Source organism: Diadema antillarum, unplaced genomic scaffold (assembly GCF_040938485.1).
Source record: "Diadema antillarum isolate AM-2024a unplaced genomic scaffold, OU_Dant_1.0 scf00000029, whole genome shotgun sequence".
Lineage (NCBI taxonomy): Eukaryota > Metazoa > Echinodermata > Echinoidea > Diadematoida > Diadematidae > Diadema > Diadema antillarum.
Window position 1 is genome coordinate 7,400,001 of NW_027270918.1, and position 14,686 is coordinate 7,414,686.

The 14,686-nt window shown below is 38.4% G+C and overlaps 1 protein-coding gene across 1 annotated transcript in view; it reads left to right on the forward strand.

The window, feature by feature from the left end:
- Positions 1-14,686, forward strand: part of LOC139739201 (disheveled-associated activator of morphogenesis 2-like) — a 123,263-nt gene that overhangs the window by 17,984 nt on the left and 90,593 nt on the right. Inside the window, exon 2 of the mRNA XM_071649818.1 lies at positions 8,144-8,369. Coding sequence (XP_071505919.1) covers positions 8,217-8,369 — 153 coding nt within the window. The 5' untranslated portion in view covers positions 8,144-8,216. The remainder of the gene's footprint in view (positions 1-8,143; positions 8,370-14,686) is intronic.

A 14,686-nucleotide genomic window follows, 5' to 3' on the forward strand; every position in this document is an offset into this window, starting at 1 on the left:
TTCAATGTTTTCAGACAGAAAGATTGCTTATGGGCAGGGCAGGCTCGACATAAATCAGATCAATATTTATTCAGTTCTGATGATGGTGGTTATGCCGAAAATGGGTTTAGTGCAAATTATTACTGGTGAAATATTGGATACTGTCCTGCTCAGGGGATATTTCACACAATTCATGGAAGATGAAAAGAAAAGCAGATTGAGCAAAATAAAAAAGTGGCGAATATGACACCCAACCTTCTTTCAGTTTTGACATCTAGCCATTTCAAATACCACCTGGCCTACTAAAGTCTTTGAATGTTTTGCTTACACAGAATAGCCAAAGTAACATCTCCCATTATTTAATTCAAACAGGAAGATTTATTGAGAACTACATCTTCAGTATCTTTTGATTCATTGCCAGTTCTCTCAGAATAGCTAACTTTAGTATTAAAGCTGTGAGGAGCAAATTCTTGTATGATCATGTCCATAGATCACTAGAGTAGAAAATACATTATACACTTATAAATGCAAGCCTTTCAATATAAGATAGTATTAGATATCCAGCAAACCTGCTTGAAATAGTTGTACATTTTACCCTAAATTGAATACTATGATTTATGCTATTTTTAAAAACATACAAGTGTATTGGATAATCACTCTTGAGTGTGAATCAAGAGTTGATTATCTTTGTAACATGTACAATACCTCACCCATGAGATAAATAAAAGCTATCAATGCAGCAGACTAATTACCTAATTTTTCAATCCTGTTTCAATCATAATAAAAGTATTTCATTTTTGATGAGGATGTGCTAATAGGACCTACATCTTACATGTATGCATAGTATCTATGGTAAGAGCATACCATTGTACCGGTACTTTTAAGTGTATGACTGTATAGGCTACTTATTTCCCCTTGACAGGTAGGCTCCTACATGTAATGGTGATGTAGGTAGACATGGCTACATCGTTCGTGAGTCAACATTGGTAGCATATTGAACCATTAGGATAATCTCGATACGGTAATGAAAATGTTTTTGAAGAGAAACTAGTAAAAAAGGATTATTAATGGTTAAAACTCAAATTCCCATGCACTTGTGCTCATTTGAATTGCAAAACTGAATCTTTCACCATGCAAGAATACTGAATGCTACATCGGTAGAAAAGTACGAACACATATTTAAGGTTTCATTATGAGAGCAACTAAAACAAATAATTTTTCAGTAATAGCTTATTGGCACGTCAGTAATTTGATTGTTCAAATATTGGTTTGAGAGCAAAATGTAGGCTACTAGTATTTAATTTACTTTCATTCTGAACAGTAAGGTTTCAAATAAGTTTTCTATATGAGCAACTAAACACTACATGTGATGGGAAGTTTGTGGTTCTCCAGCCAAGTGTGAACACTGATTTGGTTGAAAAGTTGTGACAGGGAGGTGTGAGAGAGAACACACCTCCCTGGTTGTGATTTAATACCACAAATACTGTTTCAGGTCTGTCTACATCCTTGGATGATGCATGCAAGGAGGTATACAATCTCATTGGTACATGCTTATTTGCGCCTGACAAACAACAGACGCATGATTTCAGCTTCAAGGAATGCAGTGTGTACGCTGAGAGAGATTTGGGGAAGATTTCTTGCTTCTTTTCGGATAATATCGTCTGGCAGCCAGGGCCACTCTCTCACCCAATGTGACCGTTGATTTGTTTAACCCTTTATGTGTTTTGAGTGCCAATTGGCACAAAAAACCCATTGCATTGTACACACTGTCCAAAGTCTGTGGCGCAGAAAAGATTAAGAAACGAGATCCTCAACATCTGTGGTTTGCACTTCTCTGACTTGTCATCCAGATCGAAATTTGTTTTCACATGTCAGAAATGTATTTGTGTGAGGTGGCGGTGAAGGCATTGTGATGCTCTTAGTTCATGTTATTGACAAAGTGCCTTTCACTCTTGGGGAATTCTCGAGATATGGGCCAGGCACACAAATAAGTGAGTCCATGTGCCTTGTAGCGATAAATCCTGCTTTTGGGTCAGATTTTGCACTTCTTGTCAAAGTTCTTTGAGCAAGTTTTCTCTTTTTCACTTGAAGAGAAGGCTGAGAAAAAGATGATTGATGATACATGTACTAATGATGTGCCCTGCCGTATTTGAAACCTTTGACCTCCTATACTTCCTGTGGGGACAGACAGGTGAGTATGCTTGGATGATGCATTTTGAAATATATACAGCTCAAATTATTATTTCTGTATTGGACACAAGATGCTCTAGTAGCTGTCCTCTGGAACATATTAAAAAGTAGATCCTAACAATCATTTGCTGCAAAATATGGGGTTTATTCTGAAGTACAGGTAAAGAAGGATGACATTTCAGGACAATGAACGTGGGTATACTATGCCCTGTAGTTCTACAACAATGTTCAAAGTCCTGTTTTCTGACAAACCTGTTTTTATATGCATCGCAGTAAATAGTGTAGGTGTAGCAGAGGATCCAGAAGAGCCTGTATTGTGCACAATCAATGAGGGAACAAAATGAGACATTTCTGAACCAGCCAAAATGTCCCATTCATCTGTAACCAGGGACCTTTGACCTTGGAAGAGGAAGTTCAGACTGTTGTGTGAAGTTCTGGTTCCAGTAATGAACAGGTGGTGGGCATAGCTTCACAGCTTTCAGCATTGTCTTCGCTCATTCTCCGGATCAATAATTCTGCCTGGGTTGTCATATAAATTTTGCGGCCATTATGCATTTTGTGGGCGATGTGTTTACATGAATGGGTGTTATCTGTTGAACTAGCCTCACTTTCAGCAGGGAAGTGGGATCTCTTTCCACCTCCCTGCTTTCAGGCTGTAATTTTGCACCTTTTTTTCAAGCCTATAGGCTCTGATTGTTTCATTTTGTGGTAGTTACCATTATAAAGCTTTATGACATAGGACCTACTGATTTATGAAGAGCTTTATGGATCATTGATATCAACTTCCTTTAGAGGATATTATTATTCAGAATGCAGGAAACCAGAAAATGATGAGGAAAATATAATTGATCTGGAGCTTTACACAGTATGAAACCTAAAAATAGAATTAGTAGTTTCAGGATCAACAAAATCATGGTATATTCTCACAGGCTTCAATAGGCAAAAACAAAAGAGCATAGCATTAATGGCCTGCTTTTATTGTGCAGTAAAAATTCAGTGATTGTAGACATACATTCTTTCTGTTCATTCAAAATAGAATTTTACTTCAATAAATCTACACCCCTTTTATAGCAGTGATGCCATGGCAGAAGAAGTGTGTTTAGGCTCCAGTCTGTTTACTTTTCATTTCATTTTTCCACGATGACCAATTTAGCTTGGGCAGCAATGCCATGAATGCCAGAGCTGATGGAGGGGGACGATGATTGGTAATGAAAACAAGGAGTTAAAGATGTTGCCACACACAGACAGCATGGTGTCTCCCTTTGGGCTGACATGTGGATGATGTCAAGATTCATTCACCATTGATGGGGTCAAGGGAAGACAGGAGGGAGGAGGGGGATGCTGAAGAGGAATGAGCGGTAGAGGAGGAAGAGGAGGAGGAGGAGGAGGAATATGGCAGGGGAGGAAAAGGAGGAGAAGTGGGGTGAGCGGAGAAGTGTAAGGGAGTGGATCTTGAGAGAGAAGGAAGGTTGAGAAGAAGGGAAAGAAATGGAGGTAAATGAAGGAGGAGAAGGGGAGGAGGGAGGAGAACTTGAGGAGAGAAAAAAAAAAACAGAGGAAGATACAATGTGCCGGGAAATAAAAACTCAGGTACTTAAATAGAAGTTTATTACTTGCTGCTCGCTCAATCACCAATGACAGTGTGACCTACATTGTATGGTTGAAGTGATGATTGCACTGTAGAGTGGTATGTGTGTAGCAAAGGTCTAAAATGTCAAGAGATGGTATAACTTTCTTTTCTCAAATGAAAAAAACAAAAACAAAATCTGTTTCTAGTAATTGTTAGACTATGATATGTTATTTTGATTAGTCTCTATCACTTTAAATGGTATGCCAGCACTTATGAAACTTCTAAACTAATTCTCTCAAAGTTTTATGTAGATTTCAGTGCCCTGTACTTCGATCAGATGATATGTGGCTTCTATGATGTGTCAAATGCAGAGCACTTCATGTGTGCTCTTGAACAAGAGCTTTAGATGCAATTATATCCAAGAATTGCAAGACATTGGAGATTGAAAAGCTACCATGGATAATGACTATGTGATTGAAAGCAAACCAATACACTCAGAAATCCAAAGAAGGAAGCCACCTCTCAAATGAAAGTATTGGTTGATTGTCCATGCTGTGATAGAGACCTAAACCTACCATATTGTTTAACTGCATGCATGCAATTTGTTTGTAAGAATGTACATGTAAGTGTTACAGTGTATTTCAAAGGTGGTTGTGTTCAGGGTCTTAAACTTCCAATGCCCCGGGAATTTTAATTGGGACTGGAATATGTCATACCAATAATATCTATGGTAAGGGGGGGGGGAAAAGTAAAAAATGTATGGCTGCTACACCCTGGAATCTCCAGGATTGTATTTTTAGTACTTCTAATGAAGGTCTTAAAGAGGGTCAGTAGAGTTCTAAGCAGGGACTCCTCTGTGCTTGTAAGGATTCCATTGCTCAAGGGATATCACTCCTAGGAGTTTACATAGCATGAAGAAAAGAGAAAAATAACAACAAAACTTTTCCATTATGAAGCAAACACCATAGAGGTACACATCGTATACCTTTGGCTCCCATGATTGAAGTTTATGAGGCTGTTAGAGTTAACACTAGAGAATATACATATCACCAATCACTTCAAGTATTGTGATGCTTGGTTAACACTTAGTTCAAGTTGATTTGAACTTCTTATTCAGAATTCTCTAGGTTTTTTTCACATTCTAAGGCTCACTCTTAGCATGGAATTTCTCTTATTTTGTAGGCATAGACTATGCTGTTTTTGACAAAAGTTTGGAGAACTCTGAGCACATTTATTAGTTCAAACTTTATATCTAGGCTTAGCAATGGAGTACCTTAGTGTGACCCACGCCAGGAGCTTATCATCCTGGTGCCCAATTGGAGAATTTCATTCGGCAATTACCCAGCCCACAATAGCACTTTCCTGTGACCGTATTTTGTTATGTGGAAGGCCCCTGCAATATATAAAAGATATTACCAGAAAAGATTCATGATTCACAGCTTCCCATTATATTCAGGATATAGAAAAAGGTGTCATACAACATAGGTGTACACATTGTTGATTTGACAAATCAGTAAACTGCATATGGAGCAAACTTCATAATCATATCATACAACACCAACACAACTGATTTATCTTTTTTTCTTTGTAAATGAAAAAAAGAAGAAGAAAAGACCGCATACACAGTTGTACTTTCATAATGTAGACCCACACATGCATATCCAAGCTGGTTCGATACCATAAAATTTCAGCAAGTTTCAACAAGCTTTATTGTATTACCATGTCCACCTACAAATGTATGTTTCACGAAGAACGCTCCTCTATATTTTCTTCATTCATATAGAATCATGTCCTAAACACTCTTTCTGGAATGACAGTTCTTGATCCACCCTCATTCATGCTTTTGTTAATTAACAAAAGCATGAATGAGGGTGGATGTTTGCATAGGAATGAATACCATTGCAATCAGTGCTATTCGAAGACAGGTTCATGGGATCAATAGCATCGTCTCTGGGATCTGCAAGTCCCATTCACACACACCCCAAAAAATTCTGATATTGATTTTTGCAACGTGATCGCAAAAACTATTTATTTTTGTGTTTTGACATTTAAACAAAATATTGTCACGACCTGCATCGCGATAACGCAAATCAATTTCAAAATCAATTCCTCTGAAGAAATCTGCACAATATTTTGCCTTCTGTAGTGTGTGTGAATGGCAAGTGGAAAAAAAGGTTGGGGTTTTTTTTTCATTCCCATGATGTCATGATCTCGCCATATAAGGTCTGCTCACTTGGTTGCCCGGGGGAACGCTCTGGTCTTTTTGGGGGATACACACAGTTTGGAACATGTTTTATAGTAGAATCCAAAAACCGAAAACTTTTGTGTGTGAATGGGATATTAGAGAAAGTTTCTTGTGTCAAGGGGGATGTATGATTATGACACACAAAAATGCTATTAGATCATCCATTCTTAGGGCACCTGTCTTTAGGTTCTACCACTTTGTCAGCCCTCCTTCCATTCTTTGTAGCAACCTATCAAAACAGCAACAACAGCAACAACCCCAAAACCTAGCATTGTAGTTGGACTACAGTAGCCAGAATAACCACAGCAACCACAATGGAAGAGTAATTGTTTACCCCCTCCCCCATTACTACCACAATTCATTTGGGTGTGCTATTACAAATATGAAATTTGTAATTTTGTTTTTACTTGAGTCTAACTGGATGTTTGCTTCTAAACCTCATATGGAAACAAAAATACATCATTCATTCGGGTTTGGACATTCTAATTGTATTGACCAATTCCACTGTGGCAGTGATTTTTTACTGTGTTGTTGTTGGGTTTTTTTATGTGAATAAATGGGAATAACTTGAACTATGAATCATCCGTGTACTATCTGAATTACATATTTTTTTCCCCCAATGTGTTTTCACTTTCCTCAAGTCTCGAAATTGCTTCCAGTGAGCCTGAGTCCCCAGTATAAAGAAATCTTTCATTCCTCCAGTGAAATCAAGACACAGACATCATTGTTCAATTGTCGGTCAATAAAGGCTGCTTTCCTACAGGCAGCCACTGGAGTGATCCACCCCGAGGAAACCACAAAATTGCATTCCAGAAAAGTCTCTGACCCAATCTCATTTTTCCTCTTAACTCTTTGCGTACACTGAGTGCCAATCGCCACAGAAAACCTCATAGCATTGTACACACCATTCTGAGTCCTTTGCCATTGTAAGGGTTAAGGGGCTTGCTTGCTCCTGTGTAGTCTGTAGACACATGTACCTACAGTGTACATCCAGCATTTCTTTCATCATGTTATGAACTTCAAATGAAGTTCTTGCTCTACAGTTGTGGGGTGATTTCACATCCCCACAATTACAGATGACGCAAGCAATTGAGTATTGAGGTAACATGCATGGTATGATATTACACTTGTCGTTGAATACTGACAGCAGCCTCAGGTTGATGTTTATCTCCCATTTTGATGTTTTGTAGTCGATTGATTTTCATCCCATGACATGACATTGGTGTGTATCGATAAAGGTGCTTGATCCTGTAAGAAAGATTCTCATTGCTGGAATATATTTGGAAAAATTTTGAAGTGGACTCCAAAGCTGAGCTGCACAACACCTGTTGTCAAGGAGTTGAATGTCACATGACTGATTCTTGTGTGCAGGTTTCACCTTATGAGATGTGTGTTTGAGTCTGGAGAGCATCCCATGGGTAGGCTTGTATTCTCAGACTCCAGGGAAGTGAGGGTTCCATCTAAAACCACCGGTGGTGCACTCTTCTGGAATTTCGTTTTCATTTTCATTCCGTAAATTGAGAGATGTTTCTGCCGAGATTGATAAACCCCCCTTCCCGACTCACTCCTCAAGTTTTTTGATCCATAATTGGAACAATATTCCCCATGATCACGCGGTACATAATTCACCAATTTTCCCCCTCTGTCACCAAACACCGGCCCACATTTACTCTCCTGGTCGTGCCGCCTAGTGTAACGGGCTGGAGAATCATTTGTTAAGTAGCCAATTTCAGTAGTCTGGAAAACAGAAACTGAGCATGAAATTTCATACATGTGAGATTGTTTGACAAGCCGCGTAGTTTTGATGGTTGATGCTGATGTTTGGAATCTATTCTCCTCTCTTGTCTTTGTTCAGTTTTTGGTAAAATGGACTATCAGTATGTCACTGTTGTAAGGAACAGTCCAACATGGAGGCAAATGCTTTCTTTTTTTCCCCCTCTCTTTTGTTTTGCAGGTTCAAAGTATTGTTGTTTTTTGTAATCTCACTAACAAAGTAGAGTGGTCAGTGTTCCCCCCACCCTCCCCCCCCCCACCCCCGAAAATTCTTCTCATTTGCTTGTGGATGTTGATATGAAAGCATTTCTACCTTATACTGTTTAGAACTCCTGTAGGCCTATATGCCTGCTAACAGTTTGAATTGTATGTTCTTGGTCTTGCAGGTAACTCCCCCCACCCACAAATACATGTGATAGCTGATATCAAGGGTGGGGCTACCACAGAGAGACAGCCAAGATGCCGGCCAAGCGGCGGAGTATGTTCTGCTGCCTCGGCGGCGCCGACGACACACCCGAGATCGTCGTGGACAACATGATCTTGCAGACGATCAAGGAGGAAGACCCCATGCCGCCTCTGGATGAACTCAACGTCAAATTCGAGGAACTCTTGGTAAGTTTGATAAACTTCTGGCTCAACACTCAAAACTTTTAGGTTGCCCCATATCAACTTGCCCATCTGCTTAGAGGCAACTGAATTTTGCCACTGGGCAGGTGTAATACAAGGATTGGTAAGATAACCGAAATTCATGCTGTGATATAGTTCGCTGCGTTTTGCCATAATCAAACACAGAAATGTTACATAATTGATATGATTAGTCTTTTGGTACAGACCTACAACGGTATTTTTTTCTGCGATATAATGCACTGCGTTTTGCCATAATCAAACACAGAAATGTTACATAATTGATATGATCAGTCTTTGGGTACAGACCTACAATGGTAATTTTATGCTGTGATATAATGTACTGCATTTTGCCTTAATCAAACATAGAAATGTTACATAATTGGTATGATCAGTCTTTGGGTGCACACCTACAATGGTAATTTCCTGGACAAATTGGTCCTAATGCTATTTTATTCAAAGTACATCTGACACATCATTGTCATCAGTTAAAAATGAAACAAAATTTACCGTAGTATTGCTTCTCATGCTTCAAACACAAAGACAAGTAGATTTGTCTGGTAGTATTGTAGTCAACAACATTATAAGATTCTTCCCTGTTTCACCTATAGCTGCATGTAATGAATACATGTCAATAACATTGCTGCGAACTTTGCAGCAATGCAGACGCCAATTTTTGCCCAGTTTCTTGTGATGTGGTAACATATTGTGTTCGGCGAGATGAAAGACCTTCTCAGGCTGCCGAACTGATTATGGTTCATGAGTCACAGACCCTAGCGAGCTTGCATGTTTTATTCATCACGCTCAGGCGACTTGCTTGTATTCTTAGTGAGCTGTTACTAACATGATTACGACAAATATGAAATTAATACGACCACAGGTTCAACAGTAATGGATCTGAATACATAATCATAAAATCAGCTGGTGGTATCCATGGAACAAATTTGATTTTGACAGGCCCTTAAAAAAATAAACTGAACAAAATCTTCAAAGCCCAATAAATGTACAAAGTAAGACATGTTAAAACGGGCTGTAAACTCATTGAAGACTAATCCCTGGTATTTTCAGGCTAGGGTAAATAAAAAATGTGTATTGTAGGACAATCAGTCTGCCCTCAGTGGGTTAAAAAAGTGCTCCAGGGCAGCTGCTTGTCTGCAACTCATAAAATTAGTGTTCTTCTGAATATTGGTTGGAGAACTTATTGAACACCAAAGCATGGAGGTGCCCAAACTACAAAGGTGATATGAGATTAATAATACCAAATCATCTGTATACATTCAGACAAAATTGTTAGTACCTCATAGCTAAGAATCAATGTAACAAAATTCTCTAACAAGAATCGATCTTGCAAGGAAATCTTGAATTTTCAGCCTACATGTAACTGACCAAATTAGCACTTTGTAAATGACGGTTACCAATCTGCTATTGATTATCTAAACCACAGTGTACTATGATGTCACCGAGAATTTTGACTTCTTGGGTGTCATGATTGGCCATGTTTAAGAGGTAGATACTGGTGAGCTCATTGTGTATATTTGGAATCTTTCAAGCACACTGCAGGCTAACCCAGGTTTGTCAGTCAAAGTTGAGATGACACTAACCCAGATTGTGACCCCGTAGCAGATATGAGTGTTTTAATACAATCACAGCATTACAGAGTTTTATTGTTTAGGGGGGTCATCTTTTTTCCTTGGGTGTGTCTTTCTTAAACCAGCTGATGATGCATGACTCCACCATGATGCACCTGACAGCTGAACTAGGTGGATTGTTGTCAGAATGAAAAACAGGAAGAGAATAAAGAAAACAGAAGGAGAGGGAGAGGGCCGCTGGGCTGTGACTGGGTGGGCAGGAGGAAAAAGATGAATGATGAATTATCGACAAAACATCTGGGTCACTATTCTGATGGAAAATGCAGGGCCGATGGTGTATAGCAGATTCAGGTCATCAAGGAGATTGACATTACTGGCAACCTCCGTAATTTTATATCTGCAGAATGTATTGAGGCAAGCGATTGGGTAAAGCATAACAAAATACATTAACCATTTTTTTTTTTTCTTTGAGAGAAGAGCTCAGTGACATGGTATAGGCAAATGTCATTTGAGCCAGGGTATTGAAATCTTTACATCATTCTAAATCTTGAGAAAGATTACTGCACAAGGAAAGAGATGAGGAGGGAGAAAATACATTTCATAGAATTGTGAGTAGATAATGGAACATTGATGGATATTGGAATTCTTGTTTATTTAATCATACAATGTACAGTGTAGTTGCATCAGGAAACGTACCGTGGTGCGTAAACCAGATTTGATGCTAAGCGAGTGAACGTATCTTCCAGACTAATATTGTAGTCATTCCACAGACCTGTTTGCAAGAGCTTTGGAAGATATAAATTCATCACCTGTCTCCACCATGAAAGAAAGAAGAAAAAAAAAGGAAAATCCAAGAGATTTAGATGGAAGAATGTTGCACTTTGGTGTACATCCTGTCACTGAAAGTATCTATAAAGCTAAGCTGAAACAGCCCTGTCGGAGTATCCACACCAGAAATATTCGAGGCATGAAACTATTGCAAATCACCCCTGGCATTCAATGCGGTGTGCAGACAAACACTTTCGCGAATCTTGGCTCCTTGCAAAATTCGAGAAAGTTTCACTCTCACAAAAATTTCAGGCTTCACAGTATCCACTCCAGCACTGAAGGCGCCCAGTCCTGCCTCACTTGCTTTTTAGGGTCATATTTTTATCTCCATAATGTCAGTGTCACTTAGGATGCAGACTGCTCTTCCTAGCCATAAAGAGCAACTATATATAAATACCACCTATGGTAAAAATAACCGTCTCCTGAGACTTGGCCTGTGTCAGAAAAACAAGATGGCCAAGAGAGTTAGCTCGCAAGAACAACATGTAAACTGGCGAATGCTCTTTTTCATCACTTGCTGTGAATGCCTCACTCAAAATGATTTAGCAGAAACATAGATATCAAATCAATTATCTTTTTTTATGTAATCATTGCAGATAAGACTTGAAAATATTTTAAAAAAAGAGAGAGAAAATGAAGCATGTCATCACCTATGTAGAAAGTGCTTACATAGTCAAAGTTTTGATTTTGATACTGCGGGGGGGAGAGCTCTCTATAGCCTAACTTGACAGGTCCATGGACTGTCTCAAGATGAAAATTCACAGAACTTGCTAATTTCCTCTCTTTCTGCATTCAATTGTGCCGAGCAGCCGTGCAGTCATGTGCTGTCGATTGGGATTGATCGTTCGGTCGTGCGAAAAAGCAGCACAAGGTGTGCGAAGGGTATTAATAGCAGAGAAGCCCTGTCGATGACATCGCCTGTACTGCCAGCAAGTTTATTCCTGGAAGGGTTAGCGATCGACCAAGGTTAAGAGAATCCCCATGGTGTATGGTGCACAAACCAGCCAAAGGAAACCTTCAGTTACAAGCAACGATCCAAGACAGTTTCACACTTTACACTATAATGCAAACTATTTCGGGCTTAAAAGCATAATTTACCATTTGCAGATGAAACAAAAACCCAGCTTTAGTGCTTCAAAATAGTTCTAAAATGTGAGTTAGGGATAGAAAAAAACCAATGTTAAAGATTGAATCTATATAAAGTCTTGTTAAATATACAAAATGTGAACAATGATTATGATAAAAATGTTTCTAGACTAAATAGTCTACAGTTATGGTTTATTGAGAAAAATAGTGATATCTTCTTATATTTCAGGCTTTATTGATAAAATTTTACATGGTCGGATGTTTTGTAATACAACTGACCTGCACATTGTAGTTAATATGCAGCAAATGTGAAATCTTGAGCATTTTTTTTTCAATATCAGTGATCCCAATGGTAAACGGTACCGTGAAATTAATATTTGTACTTGTGTTGGTTATTTGATTTGCAGCTTGTCATCACACCATATTAAACCCAGATTTGAACGTAAAAAGTGGAAAGCTGCTGTATACACTATACTTATGTAGCATGAAGTGGTGCACAAGGTATGATAACAGTGCACTGTACAGACAGTAGAAAATAAGTAATACTAAATTCTTTGCACTTATTCCAGAACAAACTTAGTTTGTACCCCACAAGATCAGTCCATCCAGTTCAGATTATATTTAGCAAATGATCATCAAAGTAAGTGATAATGTAATTTTGTTTACAAGATTCCCACCACCAACCCCAAACAAAAATGTTGAGTTATAAAAATCCACTTGAAAGTGTGCCAAAATTTGAGCAAAAAGTGTAACGGTTACAAACTCATCATGTGACTTGCATCGACCATGCCAAGGTTCATGCTTATCTAGCATTTCATAGCACGAACTGTATTATGTGCTGTAGCTACTTTCCTCTCTGCTACAGCTTCTTCCTTTCATTACATTTACAAGATGATGGTTTTGATCGCTGCTGATGGTTCTCTAGCTGACAGATTTATACCCAGCAGCAGAAAAGACATCAGCTAGGGGGAAAAAACCATATATGGGGAAAAATAATCTCCACACATTGCAATTTTAAGCACCGGAATAACTGAAGAGTGCTTACGAGCAATCATAAATAATTGGTGCAGCAGTCATACACAAGTCTCGAGGCATGAATTATCACACTGAAGTATCCCCCCCCCCCCCCATAGGGTGAGACTCTGCAGACTGATTTCTTGTAATATGATAGTGATAATGCTGATATTGTGCTGCCCTCTCTACACTCTCTAGAATTGCATTGTGTATTGAAGTGTTGTGTATTCAAAATTTGTTTCTTCTAAGTTGCAAAGTAGGCTATGTCACTTGAGAATGGTATTAGAGTTCAAATTTATTATAAAAGTGGATATTTTTGATGTAATTTTTCACACTCTGCTGAGTAAGATGAATATCACAGAATTCCACAGAATCAAGACATTACATTCAACATGTAGTGGTACATATAACTTTTAACAATCAAACATTTTCATTTTTGCACAAGTTTTGGTCAAAATGCCAGAAAATTTCCAGATTAGCATGTCTCTGAATTTTTAACACTTGAATGTGGATGATGTAAAATCCGGTCATCAATTGGGTTGGGGGATGGAATCCAAAGTAGTCTTTTCTCATAGAATTTTCATGAATTTTGATGAATTTTGAAGCGCACAGGACCTGCAAAGAGTTTAATCAATTCGCATTAAATTATTGCAAAATTACATTTTGGAAAAAGTTGGAATGGATATGCTGACACATTCAACATGGTAAAAGTGCAAAGAATGTGATAGTGTATACATCAAGTTACAATCATTGGTAGTATGACCAAGGAGGAATGACTAATTGGTTGCTATCTCAGTTTGTTGCGTAATAGTCACAACCATCATCCTTTCTAGTGAGATATGATGTGTTTTAATGGTACCAGATTCAAAGAAAATGGACTGTGTAGGTGGGTTACCAATAGTGCACCCACTTATGGTACAGGATGTATCATGTTCACAGGTAGTGTACTTTGACACTTTTGCATTTCATAACCTGTTGAGGATGGACTGATTTTTGCTATAACACACATTGCCCTTAGACACCTGCCCAAGTATTCTCGGGACTCGTCTTCAACAGGTTAACAGCCAGAATGTCTTGTGTAGTCACGTATAAACTCTCTCAATGACTGCACAGAATTGTCTGGTAAATGCTGCCAACATTTTGAAATGTCTTTATGGCGGTTATCCATATTGAGCTTAAGTTTGATTTCAAGACTCTCTTTACCACCTTTTTTTTAATGTTTTGCTTTACAACCGGGGTATAATTAGATTAATTACAATACACTGTATATCAGAACCCATGTAGAGCGTGCATCTCTAAACACCTTCCATAAAGAGACAGGATCGGTGTGTCAAACTAAACCGTGTCAAATTGATTTGTAAGCTGGTTTGCGGGAGATGGTATCCGGGCAAAACTTCCTCTTTGGATTTGTAGCGTTACTCACTGACCTGTGACGGGAAGGTTGTGTGTACCGGTGCCAATTCAGGGGGTCCAAACTTTAGCCTTCCAATAGCTTGCTCTAACCCATTTAAAAAGACAAAATGTCATTAGAAAGGCCAGTAACTGAAAGATACAGTTTGACATTGGTCGTACTATGACTTTCAGCATAAATGCAAGTTTAAAAACTTTTTTTTTTTCTGAATTGAAGTTGCCCTCTCAAATGAACTACATCTTGTATTTTATCAACTGCTTACATTGGTTTATCAAGCATAGCATGAAACTGATACCAAAAAAAAAAAATATATATATATATATATCGATAACAAAATTGATACCGGGTTTATCTTCAACAATAACCATTAACTCGAG